This window comes from Rhyacophila brunnea, unplaced genomic scaffold (genome assembly GCF_057557595.1).
Source record: "Rhyacophila brunnea isolate RB1 unplaced genomic scaffold, BYU_Rbru_1.0 scaffold_9, whole genome shotgun sequence".
Taxonomy (NCBI): domain Eukaryota; kingdom Metazoa; phylum Arthropoda; class Insecta; order Trichoptera; family Rhyacophilidae; genus Rhyacophila; species Rhyacophila brunnea.
This window is the reverse complement of record NW_028233361.1, coordinates 34357061-34378569: the sequence shown is the minus strand read 5'-3', so window position 1 is coordinate 34378569 and position 21509 is coordinate 34357061. Positions and strand designations below refer to the sequence as shown.

The following is a 21509-nucleotide window of genomic DNA, read 5'->3' as shown; positions in this document are numbered from 1 at the left end:
GGATTCGCAGACGTATTTTCAAAATTTAAAATAATGTATTATTTGTGCTATAATATATTTCATTTAATTGTTATAATATACGACTTGAAATAAATTTGGTAGACGTTGCGTGAAAAACATGCTTCGTTCGCAACATAATAATACCATTGATAAAATCCAAGCGATACAAAGTGAATGGGCAGAGACGGCAGCTTTGTAAATTTCCCACAAAAGCCTTAAATTTCTTTACTAAGAAAAGAGCAAAGCGCTCGGCTAGTAGCTTTGGGCTTCGGACGATAGCCGAGAGTAGGCGGAGTTCCCCGATGGGAGAGATACGCCACGTGCGTCGAGAGACGCCGGCTAGCCGACGACAGTGTGTCCAACGCCACCTGACTGACAGGCCGGTTTGGTAGAAAACTGTAAGGCGCTTTTGTTGCATTGCCTACTACGTAATCCACACGTGCTTTTGACAGGTGATTGTTTATCTATGGCCGCGCTGGATCGATACAACACTCGTGCTCTGACAGCCGGATGAGGGATGCTGTGAAATCATAAATAAAAAGTTTTTTTTCGTATCTCAAAGGAAAAGCGAGGAAAATTCAATTGTTAACAATTGGATTTGTTTGGTTTATGTGAGTGTTGTGTGTTGTGCTGTGAATATAATATTCTGTTTGAGTTATATTATGAATACAGTTTACAAGGCTTAGGACACACTTCGAATCCACCATGGAGAAAATAATGTAAGTTTTTAAAGATGTTCCAAATGAAAAGTTATTTTTTTAAATTATCAATGAAAATTTTTTTTATTTTTTGTTTATTGGTACAAAAATAATTTTAAATTTATAAGTATTACATTTTAAAATATCTTTCAGGAAGTGTTTTTTAGGTTTTTTTATTTTTTTTTTCAGATGTTATAGGTATATTATAAGTTTAGAACGTAAAACATATTATTATAGCAATTAAACTCATGAAAATATACCTCTTTCTGGAAGACTATTTCAAAGTAGATCACACCGTTAGAACTTTTTAGTATTCCTTTTATTATTTTTTTCTTATTTATAATTTAGAGTTTCCCAAACTTACATTATGCTCCTACCCATTAAACATTAAATGGAACCGTTGAATAATGTATGATGTACTGGCACTACAACCCTGTGTACATCTTGGTCTCCATCTGAATCAAACATCAAGAAACCTTCCAGTGGCTGCTATTATCCAGTTAAGTTAAAAATGTCCCTAACTATGATATTATATTAAAAAAGATATATAGAAACAAACAATATGACATTGTCTAGGGTGAGATACTTTGGGTGAGTTATGGGTTCTACTAATAGCTTACTCCACCTGTTTCTGGTTATTGATAGATCGATCAACCTAGCGATTTTATTTCTCTTTTCATCCTCGCCCTATTAGATTGCTTTATATAACTGTATTTTTCCCAATTAATTGCTGTGTATTTTGTGGGCATGGCATAGACAACACAGTTTACCAATCTTAATCAATTGATTGAACTGTGCTGCAATACTCATACATATCGTAGAGCTTAACATTATGACGCGTTTACACCATACACACATGAAAATAATAATTAGAAGCTAGTAGTATTCCATATTGCGAAAGTTGCAGCTCGAGTAGTGGAGTAATAGAGTTTCACCATGGAATTGTTTTCTGCTCCGCATGTTCTAAATATTTGATTATTTGGAAACGATGGAAGATGATAATATCTTGTCCACATTTATATTATAAAAAATCAATTATAATGAAGAATGTCAATATTTTAAACATTATTTTCCTCCTGAAAGTTTTGAACATTGTCAATTGGAAATAAACTTTCTATTCGGAGCACAATTGTGTGTATTAATTTTATCGCAGAACAGTTGACTGTCAGCTGTTTTATTGGAAAAAGATGGCCTTATATAATTGAGATCAAACAATTACGCATTTTTGCAGACAGTTTCAATTTTATTAGATCCAATAAGAACGTTAATTTGACATTGACAGGTACGATTTCAAACGTCTTTAAGAAATTAATGTTTTTTGACTTTTACTTTTATACACAGCAATTGATGAGAAATTCATTAGGTTAAACAGTTGGTTGTCAATATTTTTTATTTATAAAAAGTATCATTATTTAAATGAGATTATACACATTATCCATAAATAAAAATCGTCATGCAAAAATAATCAGAAATATTTATTCAAAATAAAATGATATCTAATATATCGTAGAAAGAAGCCATACTACAGAGTGACTTAAGTAAAATATATCCTATCTTTATAAATAAATATATTATTTTGAGAGCTAAAATCCTCCCAAGCAACATTATCAATAATTGTAGGTTAGTTTTATAGCTTGGAAAAACAAACATTAATTGATGTTTCAAATATAGTTATCAGGGACATCTGGGTAAACACTGGCAGGTACGGTAACACTCAGCAAAGTATTCCAGTTCACCGTGTGTTGTTTTACCGAATATAGATAGCAGTATAGCATTGAGATACAAATACGCGTTTTTTTTGTGGGCCTTGCAGACAGTTTCAATTTTATTAGATTCAATAAGAACATTAATTTTATACGTACAACTTTATAGTCACTTACCTACCATAATTTTATATAAATTATACGATGATCATTTTTGAAATTTAGTAATGTACCTACTAATTTTCTTCTGTCTCTTTTTTGAATTTCAGTCGTTTTTATTATGTATTTTATTACTTAGGGTTTTTTATTCAGACATTAATTTGATTTTTATACTATACGACCATCAATTTTTGATACGGCACCTCACAGTGAATTGTCAAATAACCAACTGCATTCGTACAAATTTTCGGACACGGCAATATTTAACAAAATAAAAACAATCAAATTTGTGTCACGCTTAAAGATATAATACAGGGTTGGCAAACCTTTTTACGTATGCGTGCCAAAATTTCCCAAATATTATTTTTTAACTGCCGTGCAGTTTTTCACGGAGAAAATAGTTTTTAAAATTCTAATAAAATACTATGATATTCTATTTACCACTCACAGAACATAACACACATAACACACATTATAGCTTTATCTCTTTTTTAAATTATGCCATACATTTCGGCCCACCAATTTTGAAACTGTCTGCCACAGAATTACTACTAATAGTTTTGGTTTCTTATTTGGTGCAGTCTTTTGTGAATAGAAATGAGATTGTTTGTTAATATATAAATTAGTTTGGTTCTTTACGTACAAATTGACACATGACATGATCCGATCAGATGAGCGATACTCTCGCTACAGTGGTCTCAAGCATTGTAAATCGATCAAAATTAGAGGTTCACGGAGCGGCATCCCCCGTCGCCTGATGAGGTTAGTGCGATAATATTATATATGACGCATACACATAAGAACCAATATATGTAGTTATATATTTATATTAAATGTAATGCTTATTCTTGAAGAGTATTTGCCTGCTATTTTTTATACAATGCGATCCGTCATTTATTATTATACTTAGATATTTTTTTCACTTCAAACGCGTGTCATGCTAAATTATTTCACATGCCACTTGTGGCACGCATGCTATAGATTCGCCACCAATGGAATAATATATTATTATGCATGCATGGATCTGTCAATTTAAAATTTTCAGGTATCACGCGATTCGTAGTTTGAAAACCTCTTAAATATACGATAACTTGTTAAATGTCTACAGAGTAAGAGTTAAAAGATATTATTGGTCACCCATCATTTTATTTTTTTACAACACGCACCAAACAAAATAAACAAGCATAGTGCGTAAAAATCTAAATGTGGGCGTAACATTAACATGGCTAATTAGAATATGTAATAAATAATCGACGTTTAATGGTGATAACCTCTTCTCCAAACAGCAATACGGAACGTCTTCGATCATTTATTCTTCTGATTAAATACAGATACCAGATGCCCATTTAGGAGTGTGAATTAATATAGAATATGTCTAGAACTCTGGAGATGTTTCTATGTTTCTAATTTACATCAAAGAGAGTGATTTAATAGATGGCCATAAATTTACAGCGGAAATAGTATCATTAATTTATTGTAAAGGTTTCGACCTACGCAAAACGTTTGTTGGATTCTTTTGAAACTGCTATCTATGTTAACCGAACTCTTTAGAGTACTTGGCAGTTTCTCAATAATTAAAACTAAGTAAGTTGTATCTAATAACAAGTAATTACTTGTTCATACAAATAGGTACATTTTTATCTTAATTAAGCTATAAAAACTCATTAATGACTATTAGTAGTTAGTGATGGTAAGCTTTTGAATAAATATATGTTGGCAAAAACGGAATAAAAATGAAATGCCAGTAAGTTGTAGTAAAAAAAAATATTTAAAAGTAAGTAGAATTGCAAATAATAAGTTTTTAAATTAATTACTTTTTTATTCAACGAATAATTCACAATAATTAAGAATGTTACATTCTAATTATTGAACAATGAATGTTACATTTACATTACAAAAAATATTGCAAGTTCAAGAAAGCTACAGCACTAAAATATCTTGGAGTGATCCGTGACGTCGGTTAGTAAATAAAGTAATATCTACTTTGATTTAAAATACAAAAGCCGATAGCCAATCGTAGCTCAATTTAGAAAGCGCTTCAGAGAGTATTATAAGAGCCATTAGTTAAAATTTGTCGTAATTAAGTACGGTACCTTTAGCATAGTCGTCTATGTGCGTGGGCGCGAAACCCGAGAGATGCAGGTTCAATTCCTGCTGGGTGTCTTACCTTTATAAAAAAGATTTTTTCTACTGGTTATACCTAATATATTATTTTTTATTATAGTATTTTCAAAATTATGTATGCAAATAATATGGTTAAACTACTACACATTATAAAGGAAAATGTCACGATAGATTATTTTACTGTGTTCCGTATTGGTAACTGTGAAAACAAATATTTATTTACTGACGTACAACCTATTTATTTACGTGACTATATAGTATTTTCTCTGAGAGTGTATACGGCAGAGCTACAGGATGCTGGTATGATATGGAACGACGCAAGAATACTGGCTAGTGATAGCAATTCTTGGAGGCACCGCGTGTTGTCTATATACACTAACTAAGGGCGAATATGGCCGAAGAAGAAGAAGAAACAGTATTTTTTACAAAAAAGTTACAATTTTCTAGTACCTGTATCATAGTTTAATAAACTGTTGCTAACTGCTAATTTTGTAAGACACTTCTTTTAGGCTCTTAATACTAATGCAATTCGGTAACATATATCTCAGTGTAGTCCTGGCTTATTGAAGTGTATAGTTTGCGAGACACGAATTATTGAGCATGGAAAAGCATAGCTCCTTCAATCATTAGCCTTAGTAATCCTGTTTTGATTTTCATCTATATCATCATTTATTAACATCTGGTGAAAAATCTTTAAGTTATCCAGTCTGCGCCCAATAATATGTCCATCTCTATAAAATCTCTCAATACTATCTTTTGATGATCGACTGATTCGTCCTGGTTCTTCAAGAAATATGAAGCATTCGACGGCAATGCCATGTTTCAAAGCCATACATTTTCCGTACGCTCCCTTGCCCTCAGGGTCCATGAAAATATAAAGAAATCTAATGTTTGAACAAGCATAATTTTCGTGGCAATTTAAATTATTTCTTCGATCCTTCGCTTTGAAGCACTTTTCGCAATATGTGTGCGCCTTCTTATTTCTGCTTCACATCCGCCTTTTCCACTACTGGACAATCCAGATATGCAAACCCTGTTTCTGCTTCCAGGCATTAGAGTATACTTGCTGGGTATGCATCTTAAGGCTATACCTCAGTTGAGGCATGGTCTAAAACGATCGTGGCTAGGCGATGCGCGGATTGCGCGCATCGCGGGTGCAAATACCGCATGCCGAACGAAATATAATTTGTCAGATAAATCCAACATGCGTCCATTTAATGTTCTGTTTATTCTTCTATTAGCAACAATAATAATATATTCATTGACATGTTTTCTTTTTCAAAGTAAATGGGTGACGTTTTTAGTCATCTTTACACGATTTAAAAAATAATACCCCCATCGCCATCACGAAACAAATTGACGTATTCACACCTCGACGTTCGCTCTCCGAATGGCAGCGAGTCCAAAATTTCGTCGCGCCTATAGTTGAAAATTATTTGCCGTTTCACTGATGTATCGTCTTAACCCTATCGATAACCATAGATATAGGATATAGTATGCACTCTATTTTGAATTTAAATTTCGACCTCTGCTAAAATTATATTATTTTTTCAGACTAATTTAATATAATGATTTTAATGACATACTTATAAAAAAATATAAATGTCGAATGAGATCACAATCAATAGTAAAGTTATATGATTAAAATAAAAGGTAAAAGAAATTAGATAGAGAAACGAAGATAATAACATGTATTATAGGTACATCAGATGTCTATTATGCATGGTATGTTAAACAGCGTTGAAAATGTGCTTTAGGCATACACTTGTATTCTATAAATCAAATACTTCGATTCCAGTGTTTTATGTAGGGTAAAGAGTTGGTAAGGCTTAACTTAAAAATAATTAGGGTATATTAACTCAATACATTTTCCACACACATTGCGTTGATACATTACGGAACCGAAAACATTATTTTATACTGTCTTGTTGGTGGTTAAATTTGAAATTGAAATATTTTATGTTATTTATATAATATCCATAATTATTATGTTGTGATTGCTCGTAAATGTAAATTGATTTGGGTTAAAAAATAAAATTGATACTAAATTATAAATTATTCTAATTGATTTCAGCTTTATACTATTTATTCCGTTTGTTGAGACTTGGTTTCACCTTTCGGCATCTTCAGGCACTGCGCGCACTCACAAATGGGAAATTCACACTGATATGTAGAAAACAGATAAATTATCATTTACATACAATAAAAGAAAAAGAAAACATTTGTATTAAGGCGATACATCAGTGAAACGGCAAATAATTTTCAACTATAGGCGCGACAAAATTTTGGACTCGCTCACTACTCGCTAGCATTCTGAGAGAGAACGTCGAGCTGGACACATGTCAATTTGTTTCGTGATGGCGACGGGTGTATTAATTCTTTAATCGTGAAAAGATGACTAAAAACGTTACCCATTTACTTTAAAAAGAAAACATGTCAATGAATATATTATTATTGTTACTAATAGAACAATAAACAGAACATTAAATGGATGCATGTTGGATTTATATGACAAATTATATTTCGTTTGGCATGCGTCATTTGCACCCGCGACCCGCAATCCGCGCATCGCCTAGCCACGATCTTTTTAGACCGTGCCTCAACTGAGGTATAGCCTTAAGTAACGAAGGAAGTGTAAAAACTAGTGTTGAAAATTTTATATATTTAGAAATACCTGTGTAGAATAATTATTTTATATATATTGAATAAATATTCGATAAATGATTAAGATATTTAAAAAAATGCTCGAATACAGTAATTTTCGGTGAAGTGTGCAATTAATTAATTATGTTCTTCCATTTATTTGATATTTTGTGTAGTGTTTTTGTGCTATTTTGTTGTTTAGTATTTCGTGAGGTGTTGGAGGTCAATTTCGTGATTATATTTTCTGGATAGAGCTTCGAGAGCTCATCGCAATATTTATTATATTGGGCAGTCGTTGATGATATTATGTCACACTGTTTGAGACGTGTAGCCATTACGTTGACAGAAGTTATTTCCCCCCAATTTAAATATTTTAGACATGCCCTCAGTCCTCCATGGCCTGGTAGTGTCTGTATGAGTTCGTATGATGTTTTTATATAAAAGGTAAGAGTGGTGGCAGAGATTGTAATAAATGGTATGTTATAACTAAACACCTGATGAAAAGGAAAACTTATTAAGATAAGTGAGATTATATGTTAGTCGGCCGAGAATAAAACGCATAATGAAAAATAAGTGGTGGTCCTTGGCGATTAAATTAAAATAAAAGTGACAGCTGCCATCAAATTTTGATATACAGAAATTAAGTAAATATTTTTTTCTTCTTTCTACCATGTCCGACCCTAATAGGATCATATGGGCCCCCACAGAGTGGAGGTTTGTATTAACAGATTTTATTTTTACGAGAAATGGATGTCAGCCACTTGCTCAACCTATTAGGTCCATACTCTGACTCATACACAAATTGAAAAACAATATGAACAAAAACAAAAGTAAATATAGTTTCTGACAAATCAAGAATGTGTTAATTATCTAGGCAAATACCTACAAAAAAGCAATGAACAATTTTCATGAATTTGTAGAATATCATAATTTGTGTATTTTTCGAATTAATCGATGGCGATATTCTTCAAAAATATTACTAAACACGCGTGTTAATATTTCAATATTAAATAAAAAAAATGCTAGTAAGATTTTTTTAATTGATAATAATATATAGATATCCATGAAAATAATTTGCATTATAAAAGGTTTATGTAAGTACATATATAAGTATTCAGTTTTGAGTACAATCAATAAAAATTAAATGTATACATTGATAGATTTTTACCTTTGCAATTGAAATTGGTAAGATAATAATATATTATCACATTCTAAGAAACGAACATAAAATAACCTTTTCTTTTTTCGTGAAATGAAAGGTGGTTTAAAAAATATTTTTAGCCTCCATGTATGTGCGTCTATCACTTTAACCTTGTAACAAATTCAGTTGTCTTATTACAAGACTAGGAAAGAATAGAGAACTTAATTGTGGGTTATACGGTTCCTACATAATGTAATAATTTACAACATAGAGCTGCGACAGATGCGTTTAGTGGGACTGATATAAACTTGACTTTGATTTATTGATATATCTACGTACTAACTTTTTAAATGTAAATTTTTATTCTCCATAATGTACAAATTTTCATTTATTTTAAATGCTTTAAGTATCGTATCAATATGGTATGGCTGAGCATCCAATTATTTGAATCTACCTTTTTATTAGATATTGCAATACCGGTATTTCGAAACCGGTAATACTGGTTTAAAAAAACAGACAATACCGATATATTCGGTATTAATAATGGAAATAAAGTATATTAATTGACATAAAAAGCTTAACTGGACTTTTTTGTAGGGTTACGTGATGTTTGGTTTACTTCCGTAGCCTTTCATTATACTTAGTGACCAACAATGACACATGCTTTAAAATATTAATATTTTAAAGATATTTATATATAGATATATTGGTGAATACTTTCCAGTTACCAGTCACGAACCAGTAATGAAAAAACTGCGGCCCAAAATAACAAAAATACGACAAAATTATAATTTCCCATATACTAAGTCCATTCGTGCAAATACATAGCAATATGTACGTAATGCAGAGTGGTGGGTATTTTTAACTAATTATTCTCGTCAAAAAAGTCGATAGTTCAATTTTGTACGAGAGCAACTATAAAGGGTAAATGACTCATTTGTATTGTCGACTTTGATCCATACAAGAAATGGATATTTTTTAAATAACTCAATTACACATAATTTCATTTATAATGTTACTTCCATTAAAAATATTAAAAATACTTTACTTAATGTAGTATTTTTGCAATCAACATTGTATTTAAAGTTAGTTGTATACTAAAAAGCAGTATTTTTCATTTATTTTGATCTTTTTCGTCTTTCTATCCATGTAGAGAATCTTTTTGCTAAAACGAATAATAGTAGTTTTACTGTAATAAACAGGATGCGACCCCCAAAATAAAAGCTTTTTTATTAGGTATGTACTAGTAAGAAAGTTTGTAGGAAAATTTACTTAGTTTTATCATCGTAGGGGTGGTTAAGCAGCAGGTTTTATATAGCAAATAATAACTGAGTAGGTATCCTTTTCATGTATTTTTTTTAAGTTTCAACGTATATAACATAATATGCATATTTTATATAAAGAAAAAGGTGTTTGATTGTAATAATAAATATAAGTTTTAAAATCTGTATTTTTCGTAGATGTATGTGTGGGAAGAGAAGACCAGTATGCTATTTTAATGTGTCAATAATTATTAAAGTCTTTTATTTATTTTTGCTGTATTTGCTTATATTCTGACATAAGTATTTACAAAATTGCAAATATAATATTATAATCTATGGCAAGCATATTATTAAATAATAAATTTGATCAGTGAAATAAAGTTATTTAAAACGAAATATATGTATTATAAAGAAATATTATATTACTAGTGAAATTAATATATGCGACCAACTTTGCAAATAACTAACAATCAATTTTAATCCAATTCGACTAGCGAATTAAGCTCTATTTGGAGTTAATGAGCAAGCATATTGAAGAAATATACCTTTACAAAAGCTTAACAAAAATATATATTTATTTAGTTGAAACAATTAATGCTCTCACAACTAAAATTTACTAAACGTTTTAAGGAATTTGCTTAACCCCTATAAAGCACTAGTAAGTGGAATGAAAATAAAGAATGTGTAAAATACTCCCACCGTGGATCCAAACATAGGTAAACATTAAATGAAAATAACAACATAGGTATGTACTCATTGTATAAATTCCACACAGCCAAGTTGATTTCAGAGTTACGTCCGACCACAATTTAAATAGTATAAACTCTACGATATCGATTGTAACATGGCAGGAAGCAGTTAGTTTATTAATTGTCCATATCTATTTACACAAATTTAAAAATATAACTTAATCCGTACCTTGTCATCGAACCGACAATGTTGTCGTGCGTGGCTCAGACACCTGACGAATCACCAACAACATGTGCTAGACTTATTTGAGCATGGTGTACTACGTGACGTTGTCGGATCCTGGGTGTTACAAAGTCATGATTAAGCGAAGATACACTGACGAACTGTACATTGTGTATGAAAGCGGACACCTCGCACAGATCATGAAATTGGGTCGCTTTAAATAATTTGGTCATGCTTATAGGATTGAATATTTAGGTATAACAAAAAAACTTACATCTGACATGACCTTGGATGCAGGCCCGTCCATAAAGATTCAGTCACCTCTGTACGTATCCAAATTTTAACCCATAATAGCATGGTGTTACCCATTCAGCAACAAACTGTATTATTCTTTATATTTTTTGTGGAAAGTAAATTTTATTTAAAACTTGCAGTTCTCTGCGGTAGATAAATAGTGTTCTGACAAAATAGTTATAGTTTTTATTCACAGATGTCACTGTTAATTTAAAATATTATTATTATAATATTTTATTTATTTCAATTAAGTATATTATTATCCTTTACTGTAGTATAATACTGAAGCATAGTCACACACTGAATTTTGCTTAGTAGATAATAATAATATCAGTTATCAATAATGTTTATTTAAGTCGCTGTACCTACATATTTCCGAAAGGTGGCGGTCATTAATTATTATGTACTTAATATACATTGAAAACCAAAACGGATTTTTTGACTGCTCTCTAAATTTGACCGCCTTTGTGCAATGCAAATTTTTCACGTATGTATATTATAGTGGTCCTGACTGGCAGCCAAAACATGAAGGGAATCTGCGTTAGATACTAGAGGAAACCATGACACAAATAGTGACTACAAATAGTTCTAGGAAGAATTTATCGTTATATAATAGTGTGCTTCTCACCTTAAGTACATCCCAGTTAGGTAATTAGGTATTTATATATTAATATACTTTAAAGTATTACGTAATTATAAAATACACAGTATTTCACAAATTATGTAATTTTAGTTAAGTTCACTTAAGTGACTTGTAAATGAAACTTATTTTTTAATACTTTCTTACTTAATAATTATTAGCTTGACTCTCTTCTGTTTTCCCATTGTCTACTGGCAAAATTATACTCTTATAATATTATGTAATGTCATTTAACGTTAATAGGATTTAAAATTTGTTGTTGTAACTATACTAAATGGTATTATTCGTAGGGGAGCAATTCGCGGCGAACGACTGTAAGTCACGAAGCTCCGAATTTATTATAAGAACAGAATGTTTCTAAATGGTTATTTAAATTGAATGAATGACGGCATTATTGAATTTCATTGTCAATTAGTATGCATATAGCACTTTTCTGTTGTCCTCAATGTCTTCCTGCCAATTGAGTCAAAATGTAACATGTCTTTTTAAATACTTTCCTCCAATTAATTTAAGACGTTCTTCGTAGCGCAGATAGTAATAAAAATAAAAAATAGAAAAGTATTTATATTAGTTTAATTGTGAAAGCAATAAATTAGGTAGTTATTCAAGCGTCGTAAGTTTGAATCCTGTCTGGTACAAATTTAAATATTGAATGAAATCTAGACTTTCGATCCGTTGTTTGTATCGAAAGGCACTCCTACTAAAAATATATATATTTTTTTATTTATACATGGCGGATGTACCCATAAAATATATAAAAATTATTTCAAGATAAAAACAACTTTTTATATATAACGTTTTTAAATTTTCTGTTGAATCATATAAACTTGATTTGAATAGCTTAAACGATCAAAAAAAAATGTACTAGATAGAATACTGAAACGTCATTTTGACATTTCATATTGCTTTCCATAGTAACGCACGTATATATTAATAAGTTAGTTTCTAGGACCCCAGACCCCTAGCAACCAATAATAGTGTTTTACTTTTAACGAATTTCTTCCAAAATAACTTTTCATAGAAAACAGAAATAACTTTTAATAAATTCAATTCTACTTAAAGATGGCTAAAAGTATTAAAAAATGCATTGGCATCGTGTTCTGATATATTCTAAAACTTTCAAATGTCTAGCTGGTCACGAAGTTAGTTAAAAATCGATTGCAAGATTTGTACTGGATAAACAACCACCGGACAAATAAGAATACGATCTAATAAAAACGTTGTAAAATAGAAAAGTACTTATATTAGTTTAATTGTGAAAGCAATAAATTAGGTAGTTAGTCAAGAGTCAAACGTTTGAATCCTGGCAGGTACAAATTCAAATATTGTATGAAATCTAGATTTCGATCTGTTGTTTGTATCGAAAGGCACTCCTACTAAAAATATATATATTTATTTATTTATACATGGTGCATGTACCCATAAAAAATATATAAAAAATACATTAGTAAATCAAAGCACATATAATATTTACAATAATATATTACAAAATTAAATATATTAATATCGTTAAATTAGAAATAAGATAAAGGACAACGAAATGAAGTCAGCATATATCATAATATAATGAAAAAGAAGTTGAGTAGGTATACAAAAACCATCTTTTATTGCAGTGCTTGAGTATCTGAATGGATGTATTGAACGTGTAAATAGAATAACTATATATGAAAGAGAAAGAATCATTAGTATTGAAGAATGAATAAAAAAATCAAAATGAAAAAGTCTCATTTTTTATCTTGTCTAGTGAGGGCATGAAACTGGATCATGCTCAATAGTTCGGTGCTGAGAAGATTCAATTTGCTGTAGCAAAGATATCCAAAATGTAAGCTGTTTATCTTGATTTTAATGTAGATAGATTAAGCATCTACAACCAATAAATATAAACAATAGACTCAGCTGGAATGCCAAGTTTAAATTTAATAAAACAAGAAGATAAAATGCATTTTTATCACCACCGACCTTGATCGTGATTACTCAGAAATAAGTATTGAAAATATCTGATTTAGTTTTTTTTCTTCATTCTCCAATCATTTTCAAGTCTTATGGTGTATGCTATCAGGTTTCCTGTGAATTCTTTCATTTGGTCGGTGAATACCCTCAGTCCTTTTTACCTAGTCAAATGCCAAACCAATTAATCTTTTGAAATTTTATGTACCTCTGTGAATAGTGTGCCCGAAAATGCATAATACGACACAGGTGTACAGAGGACAGTCTATCGCAAATGCTCAGTTTATACTTTATACCATAGATAATATACGTAAGTTTATACAGTATTGGGGCATTGATTCTGTTTTGTTGTGGTGCTCTACCAGTGTTATTAACTGTCATTGACAAAAATATGCCAGATAGGGTATTAAAATAAGCTATTTGGCACAAAAAACTGCTAAATTTACATATAATTAAAAAATTATCTAGAAACTAGAACTTCGTCAAAATAAGTCATAATTTTTTATATTATTTTACTACATAAAAATACACTGAAGAAGAATTAATTGTTTTGCAACTACTCCGGTACGAAATTTTGTCATTACTTAAAAAAAATCCTACGTCACATTTAATTTATTTATATTATAAGTTGCAAGCGGCCAGCATGTTGATTTTCAAGTAAATTGGTCTAGTATTTTTATGTCGAAAAACGCTAGATTTAACGCCACACGTCAGATGCGTATTTTGCATAGACATTTATCCAAAAATGCTAGATCTGACAAGAAAAACGATAAATTGGCAACTCTGCTGTACACTGTGACTAGTAAGTGTACAGGATACTCTCCTCGGCGGCTGTCATATGGACACGTATCCTCTGTTGGCGTTAGCAGTATTTAAAAATTTATATAACACGTACGGTGACACAATACAAAATAAAAATAATAAAATAAACTAATATTTTTTATGCATATTATATACAAAATAATAAGATACACACATACACATACTGCAAGGATATTTATTATATAATATTATATATTTGACAAATATTTATTTAGAATTTCGATAAGTGTATTAATAGAAATGATTGTATTTTTATGCACATCATTTCATTTAAAAACGTTACAGTTGTAATAGTATAATTTTAGGTATTCCCACGCTATGTTTACTTTGATAAGACGAGTGATAAAACTTATCCCATTATTATTGACATCAATTTCACTTATCTTCGAACTTTCGAGTCGAAGACTTTCTTAGAATGAAATTTCCAAATTTACAATGATTATTGTTAAACTATGCAATATTATATTGATTTGATTTTTCTATTTTCTGTATCAATCAAAGTACCTTTTTTCTTTTTTAGAATATTATACATATTACATGAATTCAAATATAATATGAGTATAAATTATCAAAAACTTAATTTTCTTCATTGATATTTAAATTATTATAATATGCGATAATGGTAAATGAAGAAGAAATATGGAAAACCCACATTAATGTATGGATACAGAATTAACAGTCCTGGTGATGTCATCGAATCGGTGTACATAATTTGGGAGACGCACTTTATTTTGTGATGCGTCTAGTTGAGACCATAGTCTACACGAAAATTAATGATTTCAGGCTTACTACTCATTACTCATCTCCGTAACTTCGTACTTGATGGGTACCAGGCGAGTTCCTTGGATTCGTTTACACAATCATAAAAATATAACCAAAATAGTTTCTTTTGTCATTTGATTAACTGAGACCAATTATTATACCACGAATTCCTGGCAAGTCACTATGACTTTTCGTAAATACTATGATTCAGACTAGATATAAACTAGACGAATCATAAAAGAAAGTGAATCTCCCTAATTATGTATACGGATTCGATGACAGCACCGGGTCTAAAACGGAAATATTAGGCATAAAGCCCATTGACGCAGCGAGTGCGGCGCTCGCGCAAAATTTCTACAAGTGGCGCGTAAATCATCAAAAATACAACGTAATCAAATACGCCAGCGCCCACTGGACTTCACGATGCCTTGCGCCCCGCGTGCCGCATGAGTCACCGTTTTTCGCTTCACGGCGATACGATTTAATGAAAATACAAAGAAGTCCATTCATTGAACACGGCTACCAAAATTACGCTCGAGGCCTCGTCGATCGACGCGCGAAAAGCAATTATTTAATTACAGAGAAGTCATTGTTTAATTTTATTGCGTGTTCAGTTTATCGCTGGTTGAATAATGTCGTCATAAATATCAATGACAAGCCCCGAAATAATATAATATTTTTATTGCTTTGTTATGAGAGACACTGTAAAAATAATTATTTTGTGCTCCTTGGGCCGCTTATTACATAAGTGAAGGGTAATGCGCGGGAAGAGACGTGTGATTATGGTTATGAATAAACACTGCATTCGCCGACTTCGCCCGCTCGACGCGTTCTATGAGCGCTATCGCTTAATATTACATTAATCATGCTTTTACTAGCAGGATCAATGAATATATTATTATAATATAAATCTTTCAGTAATTTCATTTTCCATATTATGTAAAATTATTTTACGTTATTCATATTTGATTCTTGGATATTTCTGAGCTGACATACAATAATATTGTCATATAAAATAGAAAGCAATGCTGTATTACAACGAGAAATACATATTTGTGACAGTGAATATAAAGTCTATGCCAACTTTCGCGCATGTGCGAAGAATAAATGGACCTCAAGACATGTTAATATAGTTGTTTTTTTTTTTAAATTATTACTTGAAATTATTGTTAGATGATCACCCAATTCATGAGATCCTAGCTCTAGAGTCTAGATTATTGAACCTGCGCCCACTGCTTTAGAGTCGTTATAATATTAGCAATTTTATATATTGTGAAAGTTATTAATACCTATGTATTTTTACGAAGAAAAAAATGTATATATGCTAAGAAGAGACTTCATATTGTGTAGGAATTTTTACATTAAAGCTCATACATATTTAAATATATCTATGAAACAGTCTTGATGAAACAAAAATAGAGCGCGTCTTAAAAATACATAATATTATGTTCAGATCACCGTGTCAAAAGTGCCAATAAATATTACTAGAGCATGACACAAATCGAGTCTTAGTTTTAAATAATGGCATCTTCCTAAATTTTTTTGACGTGATCTTACCTTTGACGTGAAAGAAATAAAATGGAAAAATAATACATTATTAATAAAACTTGCTGATTTCGTTCAAAAGTCTACACTCTGTATAAATAGTTTACTGACCCATTGAAATACTAAAGCACGTGTCAACCATATATTTACTTGTTTTAGAGCTATTTAAAGCTTGAATTGTTTTCAAAGCTCTATAGTATTTATATTTATCTTTCACGTACTATGTGTACGTCAAGGCAGTTTCAAATAGCTAACAGCAATAAAAATAATTAATGTCCTCGAATCAAACCGCAGCTATAAACAAATAGGAATTATATAAACATCGTTAAAAATAATTTGTAGTGTTAATAAAAACATTACCAAAAAATAAGTGGGTGTTAGTTGTGTAAGTGTTTGTTGCATTGAATAAAAATGGCACATTTTTTTATTCAATTTTTGAATCGTCAATTGATTTGATTTCGTTTTAGTAGTAATAGTAAGGACATTCTCACATGGCCTCGTTTATATAATTTAGCATATACGTTTTTAACCATTCGAATGAATTGAATTGATTTTTGCGTATGGGTAAATTTTATTTGAATTTTAAACTTTTGTTCCTTTCGTGAATGTGTTCGGTACGTGATGAGTTTGCGTAAACGTACCGCTAAAATAGTATACATACTTTTAAAACAATTCGTGTTACATAATATATTGTGCTGTACCTATGCATATTATTTTACAACACATCTCAACATTTAAATCAAATAATATTTAAATTTTCATGGATTTAAGTTTTGTACTATTCCATTTGAGTCATCTTTTTTTGCGAAACGGGTTTCGCCTTTCGGCATCTTCAGGCACTATGTAGGTCATGGCCCCACATCCTGAACCGGGCCCCCATGCTGGGATCTTTGGCGGGCCCCCGTACCTATCTCTAAGGATAAAGGCAGTGAGATGCTCTACAGCATGGCCCCCACAAGAGGGGGGCTGACGGGGCTCAGGAGAAGCCCGGCGTGGCGAGTCGACCAGATAAGTGAGATAAACACACATCACAAATTTGCTTTAATATAAAAAAAATGTCGCTTCCTTCCACAATGTTATTATTTTAAATTATGTAGTTGCACGATACAATTTTTAATTGTGTATCGATACTCGACAACTCCATAATTCAAATGGATGTATTAAAATACACAAATAACACTAAATATACACATTTTACAGCGTACACCATTTGGAAAATACTACTGTAGAGCATCACACTGCCTTTATCCTTAGCTATAGGTAGGGGGGCCCACCAAAGATCCTAGGCTGGGGTCCTGCTTCAGGATGTGGGGCCCATGCTCTGCAGTAGCGTTTACCAAATGGTGTACGTGGTAAAATTAATGTGTATATTTAGTATTTTTTGTTGTATATTTTAATACATCCATTTAAATTAAGAAGTTGTCGAGTGTCGATACACAATTAAATATTTTATCGTACATCCATAGGTATAATTTTAAGTAATAACATTATCGAAGGAAAATAGCTCAGCAGGCGACTTTTTTTGTACTATTAAAGCAAATTTGTGCTGTGTGTTTATCTCACTTATCTGGTCGACTGGCCTCGCCGGGCCCCCAGGCTAGAGCCCTGTCAGCCCGCCCCTTGTGGGGGCCATGATGTAGGTACACTCGCCAAAAGGTAAATGCACACAGACAACGAACACAATTAACTCTAACTTATATAACAAATAAAGTAAGTAAAAACTTTATCACCTACCTATTAAGTCAAGAATCACAATAAAAAAAATTTTTTTTTTTTTGACCATGTCCGATCCTAATAGGATCATATGGGCCTCCACAGAGTAGAGCAGGGGCGGGCAAACTTTTTGGATGGAGGGCCAAATTCGAGAATTCAAAATGAGCGGCGGGCCGCAAGTAAAATACCATTTTTAGATATACACTATTTATTATCACGAAAAATAAACATTACAAAAAAATAATGAGAAGAATGAAAGTGTTGTACATTTTTTCAAATTCAGGTGTTAATTTTGTGGTTGATATTTTCAAAACTGCTTGTAAATGGGCATCGGAGATATTTGATCGTAAAGAATTTTTATTGAGGTTCATGATCGAAAATGTTTGTTCACATATATAGGTTGATCCAAAAACAACGAACATTTTTCTTGCATAATCTTTAAGTTGTTCGAATTTGTCTGAATTAAGGGCATTGTAAATTTTGGATATATCTTCACGACGATGCAATTCTCTTAAATCAGTGTCACACTGCAGACCAATACTCTCAAGTTGTAGCTCTGTCAGTACACTATCAATATCTATTGAAAATGGATCGCGTACTGTTACTAAACCTGTCTCAATTTTTCGGAAGTCACCAAATCTTTGTAAAAAATCGTCATTCAGAGCTTTAATAATTTTACCATATTCTTCAAATTTATATTCTGGTATATTCAGCAACTTCAAAGTTGGAAAGTGGTCCACGTTCTTATTCGATATTTGTCGAAGGAACAACTTGAGTTTTAATTGAAATCCATTCAAACTCTTCACCATATCGTGGGCATATATTTTTTTTCCTTGCAACGCAGAGTTAAAAGTATTTAAATGTGTCACGATGTTCAACATAGAAAATAGTGGTTGCATAGTGTGAGACGAGACGCAAGGAAGATGTACTGAGATAATACATTAACGAAACAACAAATTCTTCAAATTTTAATCTATTGTCAATATTTTTTAAAAAAATATAAAAAAGGTATTCGTAATCAGAAGTACAATTATTGATGGCGGGCCGCAAAAAAATACCCGGCGGGCCGCAGTTTGCCCTCCCCTGGAGTAGAGGTTTGTATTAACAGATTTTGTTTTTTACGAGAAATGGATGTCAGCCACTTGCTCAACCTATTAGGTCCATACCCTGACTCACACACAAACTGAAAAACAATATGTGTACTTGGCCAGACCCAGGATTTGAACCTGAGACCCACAGCGTGATAGTCCAACGCTTATGCCGCGCGGCCACCGTGGGTGTTGAATATATAACAGACAAATTATGAATATTTTGAGTGTTTGTACAAAAAAACTCCTAACGTATCAATAATAATACACTCGATAAGCGTATATAAATCGTCAAAACTTAATAAAAGACAGATAAAGGCCTTTAAGAAAATTGGTATCATGGCTTAGAATTCTTTGTAAATGTTGAGACTCAAAAATACTACTCAGGTCATCTACAGGTAATACAATCCTGATCAACTTGGCATGAAATATCTGACTACAAGTCTAATACTGAAGGATATAATATATTAATACTTAATCATGTCCTTCCTTGTAGGGGTATAGGATAACTTATCTTAAAGATTTAGGCAACAACTATTTATGCTCAGATAGTGATGGTAGTCCACGATGACCGAGCGGCTAACGCTTCAGTTTGTAATGTCGTGGGTCCCAGATTCAAAACCTGGGTCTGGCAAATACCCAGTCATATTGTTTTTCAATTTATGTTTGCAGTCAGAGTATGGACCTAATAGGTTTAGCAAGAGGCTAACATCCATTTTTCGTAAAAACAAACATCTGTTAATACAAACCTCTACCCTGCGGAGGTCCATATGATCTTATCAGGATCGGACATGGTCCAAAATAAGTGATGGTTGAATGAAAGGATTTATTATAGTAATATCTGATTTACCTTCTGTTAATATTATATATAATTAGCGTAGTTTTTATTTATATGTTTATTTTTATTTTTAATCAACGACGATAAATTAAACTTAACAAATATATTGAAACTTTTACAACTGTATTATAATGTATCAGTGTGTCTGTTTAATGGTTAAATTTTAAATTCGCTTAAACTTTTTAAAATACAACCTAGTTTATTACAATGAATTAATGTCTTAAGATCTATTATAGTAATAAATACTGTCCATTAATAAGTTATAAAGCATTGTTATTGAGATTTTTAGAAATGTTGTGTGGACTTTTATTAGTAAATGTTTACAAACATCGCGCTGGAATTCGTTTTGTTGGGGATCTCCTAAGCTATGCGATCGATTATATTATCTTCTTCTGGATTTAAAAGAAAGTAAAGCGTATACGATCCATTAAATTGACGCAAGATTCCATATATATTTAAAGCGTTTACATAGTATCTATATAATGTTCTTTTATCAATAAAATATCAACGGAAATACGTAAAAGTTATTATGTAGATAATGTAAATAGGTAACGTTTTTATTTATAATATACATTATATCATGTAATTAGTTTAGTCATTAACCAAACGTGTTATTTAATTTTAATCAATTTTATAATATATAAACTCATGTACGTCTTTCCAGTTGAACCAAATTAAAACGTTTGTAGAATTTCACCCTTTATTCAGATTGAAGTCCCAAAATAGTTATAAAACGTGTAGATATTACTTAAAACATTTTTGAATTAAGTGAGAATCACAGAAATAAAATAATAAATTGCGATTTTAAAAAACTAAGACTTTGATTATTAAGATGTATTCAAAGTTGTTATATCTTTTCTGTGTGGATTACGTCCAAGTAAGACGTTCTATAACAAAGTATTTAAAAAGTGTAATTTAATATGTATACTATTGTTTTCGGGAATTAGCAAGTATTGTTCTGTCTTTTTAGTTGTTTTGTTTGTATTTTATAATTTAATCTCAAAATTGTATTGTACTGTAAAGATTTATTGATATAATTGGTAGTATAAGGTATTAAATAGTAAAATCATTCAAAATCAAATCCTTATTATTATTGTATCACGTAGTGGTTTTCTCATTTAAAATAAATAAAATACTGAGCTGTCATGTACCTACTGAATTAATAGTCAAAAATGGTAAAGGTGTTACACAAGCTTGTTGTAAGTGCGTCCATTTTAC

The 21509-nt window shown here is 31.2% G+C and overlaps 1 protein-coding gene across 1 annotated transcript in view; it reads left to right on the top strand.

Annotated features, from left to right (window-relative positions):
* The first annotated feature begins 351 nt into the window (after positions 1–351).
* Positions 352–21509, top strand: part of Mp (collagen XV/XVIII-type protein multiplexin) — a 971377-nt gene continuing 950219 nt past the window's right edge. The window contains exon 1 of the mRNA XM_085959748.1: positions 352–719. Coding sequence (XP_085815874.1) covers positions 706–719 — 14 coding nt within the window. The 5' untranslated portion in view covers positions 352–705. The remainder of the gene's footprint in view (positions 720–21509) is intronic.